Below are 5,939 nucleotides of genomic sequence, written 5' to 3'. Positions count from 1 at the left end.
TTGAGGACATGAGCTCTCAACAGCCAAGTCTGACCTAGACATGGAATTTCCTGTGCTGTGTGGAAAGACACAGTGTCTGTGGCATGGGGTTGTGGGGAGAAGAGTGAAGAGACAAGGAGGGAGAAAATGAGAAGAAAGGACAGTGGGGGAGAAGAACTGAATAGTGCACACTACACTGGATATAAAATATTGCTCTGCACACCCTTACATGCTAGACAATATTAAGTCATCCACAGTGGCCTACTATGTGCCAGGAAGTCAGTAGTCAAGATTGTTAACATGGCAAGAGAGTAGCTCAAATCAACTCTCCTTTGTGCTTATAGAGAGGGACTGAGTGATTTGAGCACAACATGGAGTCACACAGGTGCAAGAGGTTATGTCTTTATTGAAGTGCATTACAGGGAACAATCCATCATCACAAACTTGTGCATCTTTGAGATGGTCTTGGGGACAGGCTGGAGACAGGCTAGGGACAGGCTTGGTGCAGGCTGGGGACAGGCTGGGATGAACTCAAGTGGCACCAGATGTGCTTGGGCTTGGAGAGTCTGACTCAGGCTGGTCAGGTTTTTCAGCTACTTGCCCTTTAAGACTTTATTTATCCAGGACAGGTATTCGGAGATTCGGGTGAAGACTGCAGGTGGCTTTTCGTTTAAATTCACATAAGATGCAATACCATAGGCCATACCAGCACACACTAGAGGTCCCCCAGAGTCTCCCTGTAGGTGAGAAAAATCAGACTATGAGCAAAGATTGCTTTCACCCAACTTCAAAAGCCATGCCCTAGCTAATCCCAGATTGAAGTAAGAAGTCCTGGCTCTCGGTTATTCCTTAGTTAGGGTGTTAATGATTGATTCCCCCCACTCCTGACTGGCCTTACCCCATTGCTAACATGTCTCCCTGTACTCCCTTCCTGTCTCATATCTAGCCTCGTGGGAAAGTTGCAGGAAGGGCTTGAGAACAGGGAGATGAAACAGAGTAGAGATTTCACTTCCCAAAATCTCAGAGCTAGAAGCCTAAGAACACAGGCATCAGTCACTGCCATGGAGAGCTGTTTGACACACTTCCTCCTCTGATGCTGTTGTCTGAAGTGGGAGGAAAAGCAGGTGTGTACTCACTTTGTATATAGACTTTGATGTTGTGGGACTGCCCACGCAGAGCTGGAGATGATCGTTGTAATCCTTGTGCACTTTACAGGCCTCTTTATCCATGATTTTCAGTTCAACCTCTCTCAGGGTATCTGAGGTAGGTTCTTTCACTCCAGTTTGCCCCCATCCAGCTGTCCAGCACATCTTCCCAGGCTTGAGAATGTCAGAGGGACTAGGCAGGGGAATTACATTCACAGCAGGAGTCAACTCAGCTTTGTTTTGTAGCTGTTGGTGGAAGAAGAGAAAAGATACCAAAGCAGTGAAGGATGCGTGGACAAGGGGCCATTCCACTTGGAAATTCAGTAGTGGCTTCAGAGGAAATGATTTGGAGAGGAAAGAATTTGAAGGCCTGAGCCTGGAGGAGACTTAAGAATGTGAGAGTAAAGCAGTGCAATAAAAATAATGGCACCTTCAGTAACATGATGTCATTGAAACCTGAAGACTCTTGGAACATTGGGTGAATGATTTCTTTTTCAGCTTTTATTGTCTGCTGTGTGAATTCTTTCTTGTTTATGTTATGAACTCCAAGGGTGACATTGATTTCTCTGTTGACAGAAAGAAGCAGTGAAGCATGGTGTTCTTAGGTTTGGGACTCCTTCCAAGGAGAAGCTCACCAGGGTCTAGGTTCTGTCCCAGTGCATCATGAGTGAGTCTAGAGATGGATCTAACAGGACCACAGCCCTGCTAGAAGGATACAGCTCAGGAAAACACAGGACTGACAACTCTCTCCTCACACTTAACACCCAGTATTTGGTTTGAACCCATGCCTTTGCACATGGCAAATGGGTACTCTACATTGACTTAAACCCCACACCATGTCTGAGCACTGGTGACACCAGGAAATGCCAGAGGGGTAGTTTTCCTCCTGACTAGAGCCCTGCTTAAAGCTCTGACCTCTAAAAATGGAAACCACACATCAGATGGTCCAGTACGTGACCCTGTGCTCCCCTTTCCTCTCAGTGTAAGAAGAGCCCATCTTGAAACTTCCTCAGGCCTCTGCTGCTCTGGTTCCTGCATTTCCTCCTAGGAAGAGAAGCCTCTTACCTTCCTCTACAGTGTGCAGCAGTCATCACAAATTGGGGGTCTATGAGAAACCCACCACACCTCTTCATCGAACTTCCGTCATTGATGATCTTCAGATAGGCCATGTAAGGACGGGAGTGTGGTTTAGCCTCAACACCACCAATAATCTTCTCTGTAAGAAAGAACCCTCAGTTCCTGGTCACAAACTTGTGGAACACCCCCAACACAGCACCAGCAAGGGAAGATGCAGTAAAACTGAGGGACTACTCTAAGCCTACCCTACCTTGCATGGGTAACAGGCCCCTCCACATGCCCTTTTGTCTAAATTTCTCACTAGTCCTCATGTTCACTATCAGCCTTCATTCAGAGCACAATGCCCATTCATGTTTCTAACTTTCTACTTCATTAGACTTTTCTCCACACACTCATCCCATCTTCTTCACCACTAAGGGAAGTACCCAGAAGTGCTGCCCATCAGAATAGAGGGTAATTTGATGAAGGGGAATTAGTTTTTCCTTTTTCCTTGACCTACAGATCTCCCCTGGACTGTGTTAGTTTAGTACACTTCCTCATGTTAGGGTCTCTGTTGCCAAAGCTAAGAGATGAAAGTCGGTTGCTGAAAACTCAGAAGTTAGGGAGATGAAGACAAAACTCACCAGCTCCAGCNCCAGANGNCAANAGAAGTNCNANCAGGAATAGTAGGACCTGCATTTTGCCAGTGGTGCAGNNTGGNTGAGCTGCTGGTGTGTTCCTGTCCTGGTTCCTGCTTTTATAGCTCCAANGNGGGAGAAAGGCAGGNCTGGGAACCACAGGTCTGGCTTGGACAAGCCTTATTTCCTTATCTGAAATTCTCATGACTGCCCACTGGTGGTGTGAGTCTGTGGCCAGGTCTTGAGTGGCCTGCATCCTATGATGAGGTATTGACTGCATCCTTCAAAGTGGCTCCCAGGAAGCAGGACAGCAACACAAATGGAGGGGGAACTTGATCAGGGATCATGGAACTGTTCTTCTAAGTATCCAGGTATTTTTGTCATTTTGATACCCATACAGCATATGTGTAAAGACTCACCTCTGTTGCTGAAGCACAAACACAGGCATCTGTAGTGTATGAGCATATGGGGGAGAGGAAGTACATTTTATTTACAAAAACTGGTGGTGGGTTGATTCAGCCTGAAGGCCATTGTTTGTGTGGATCAGTGTGAGTACATCTCATCTTTATTCAAATAAGTAAAAGATGAGAGAATGTGGTTGAGAGGGATGAAGTTGTGGGGAGAGTGTGTTGAATACACAGCAAGTAGGGCATGAACAACACCTTAATTAAGTCAGTGGTTCCCAACCTTCCTGATGGTGTGACCCTTTAATACAGTTTCTCATATTGTGGTGACCCCAGGCACAAAATTATTTCATTGACACTTTATACGTATAATTTTCTATAGTTTTATGAATTTTAATGTAAAATATGTAATGTGCTGGATATTTGATAACTGTCTCCTCTGAACCACGGGTTGAGAACAGCTGCTGTAATTGAATGACCTGGTGTAATCATACTGACAGTCTCTTCTATAAAAATTGTAATACACATTTAGGGAGAACTCAGTGGACTTCCCGGGTATCACAGGATAGAATGTCTTTGGTATCTGCAATGTAGAGAGAGAGAGGTTGGCTCATTGTGTCTAAATACTTAAGAACATGGTCAATTAAGATGATGGATTTGGACATGATTTTTGGTTCAAAATAAGAATGAAAACTTGTTTTAACAGGTAAAACCACTTTATTTTGATGAATTTCACAGAAAAAGATATTGTGCAGCTAGATTAATGTAGTAACTCAAACAAGCAGTTGTTCATACTCAAAGACTATGTATCCCAGTGAATCATATTATTGTACTTTATATTTTAGAATCGTGGAGTTTTGCAGAAAAATTCTATGTCTGGTAAAAAGAGGTATTGACTTTTTTAAGAAGCCTCAGCTAGTTCCCAGGCTCGGAGCAAACAGCTCAGACCTCTTCGCATGACAGAGACTGTCTGCCCTTGAGGACAGTTCTGTCTCCAACTCCATCCTTCTGTATTTCCTTCCTTTGCTTCCTCAGAGCTACAAGGGACTATCTAAGCAGAATGATATGGATTAGAGTAAAATATATACTAACGTTTTCTATTACTGTGCATTGGATCTTACCTGATAATACTTTGCAAAACCCCCAAATTCTTCTATGCGGCCCCAGTTAGGTGAACCTGGCCTTGAGATGGTCTACACAGTGTCCCAAATGAACATTCTCATTTTGAAGCTCATGAATGAAGAGGTGGGGAAGATATAGATTTCAATTGGCCTCATTCCCCTCAGTGGTTGTATGATTCTGGAAGTGACATTATGACAGAAGCTAGTGGAAAACTTCACAACTGTGCCTTTTACCAAAAAGTAAACCAGGGCCTTAATATATGTGGTGTTCTCCAGAGTCGGTGCAAATAATGCATTATTGAATTGTGCAGGCAAGATAATCCCTGCTATATCTCCCTTCTGGACATCTATTTGCATCTTGGAGAACTACAGTGGATTATTGTAAACTTAACTGGGTGGGGACCATAGCGAAAGTTGCTCTTGGTTTCATTTTATTGTTTTATTGTTGCTGGAAATGAAACATCATTTGCATTTATCAATCTGGAGAATACATCAACATGTATCATTAGGGTCAGTAACATCTATTGCAGGAACCCCAATCATGTCACACTCATGGTATCATGCTTATTGGACTTGGAGTGCAAGAGGTAGCACATACTGTTGGCACCTTGGGAAGACACACTTTTGTCTCAAAGTAGAGAAAAAAATCTAAGAGTATTGACTTTAGAGAAGTATCCATGGTCAGTGTTCTTTCATATACACAGTTTTCTCTTCCTAAGTCAGGTTGTTGCATCTTGCTTATTCATCTATAAGGAAGAGTGAAAAGTCTTCCCTGGGTATTTGAAAGGAAAGCAGGCTGTGAAAAAAAATAATCACACAGGATGGCTCCCTAAGTAGCATCCAACACAAAAGAGTGTGAATGTTTGGAATAATAAAATCCTACTTGATGGTGTCATGGAAACAGTGATGAACAGAGACACAAACCCAAAATAAAAACATCTTCAAACTTCTAGGAAAAGAACACCTAATCTATAACCCTAATAACCTGTCCAAACCAAAATTATATTTATTGACTCCATGTTTCTTTTGGGCAATTGTAGATGCCTGTGCAAATATATGAAATAACCAGAGACATCTTCACCTTCATCTTCTCAAGAGACAATTATTTAAGTTTAAAACGTTTGGTTTTAGAATTTTCATGCAGAAGTATTGTATTTAAAGCATTATCATGCCTCCCTTTTGCCCTCAAACTCCTTTCATGCTGTATTTTACATTGCCTTGTCTGGAAGACCACATTGTGGGGCAGTGGGGGGAGATGAATGGAGCCCTTCAGCTCTAAGCCCACGGCATGGGGTCCTAATTTGTTGGGACATAGCAGTGATCCACACCTTTAGTCTTTTGGGATTCTTGCTCTTCAAAGGGAATCTAAACATGCACAATAACAGGAAAAGGTCCCTCAATCTCTAGAAATACTGAAACTGCTGGGGAAGGAAGGGAGAGAGCAGGTAGGGGATTGGGAGGAGGAGAATAGGATGAACTTTGTGGATATCTTCAACTTTCATTAGGAATGCCACATGGATGATGGCACAGTCTTTCCCTGAGGCATTCAAAAAGCAGAGGCAGGAGTGGGAATCTCAGGGATGTGCAGTGCTCACA

The 5,939-nt window shown here is 43.3% G+C and overlaps 1 protein-coding gene across 1 annotated transcript; it reads right to left on the bottom strand.

Moving 5' to 3' along the window:
• Positions 1–572: 572 nt before the first annotated feature.
• LOC110325355 (mast cell protease 1-like) lies at positions 573–2,879 on the bottom strand. Its single transcript, XM_021203309.1, has 5 exons — positions 2,825–2,879; positions 2,190–2,340; positions 1,555–1,690; positions 1,116–1,370; positions 573–716 (listed from the first exon to the last, which is right to left on the bottom strand). Exons 1-5 carry the CDS (start codon positions 2,877–2,879, stop codon positions 573–575), a joined length of 741 nt encoding a protein of 246 aa, XP_021058968.1.
• Positions 2,880–5,939: the final 3,060 nt, after the last annotated feature.

The sequence above is a fragment of the Mus pahari genome, chromosome 8, assembly GCF_900095145.1.
Source record: "Mus pahari chromosome 8, PAHARI_EIJ_v1.1, whole genome shotgun sequence".
NCBI classification, from domain to species: domain Eukaryota; kingdom Metazoa; phylum Chordata; class Mammalia; order Rodentia; family Muridae; genus Mus; species Mus pahari.
Note: the sequence above shows the minus strand (reverse complement) of the source record. Positions and strands in the feature narration are given on the sequence as shown.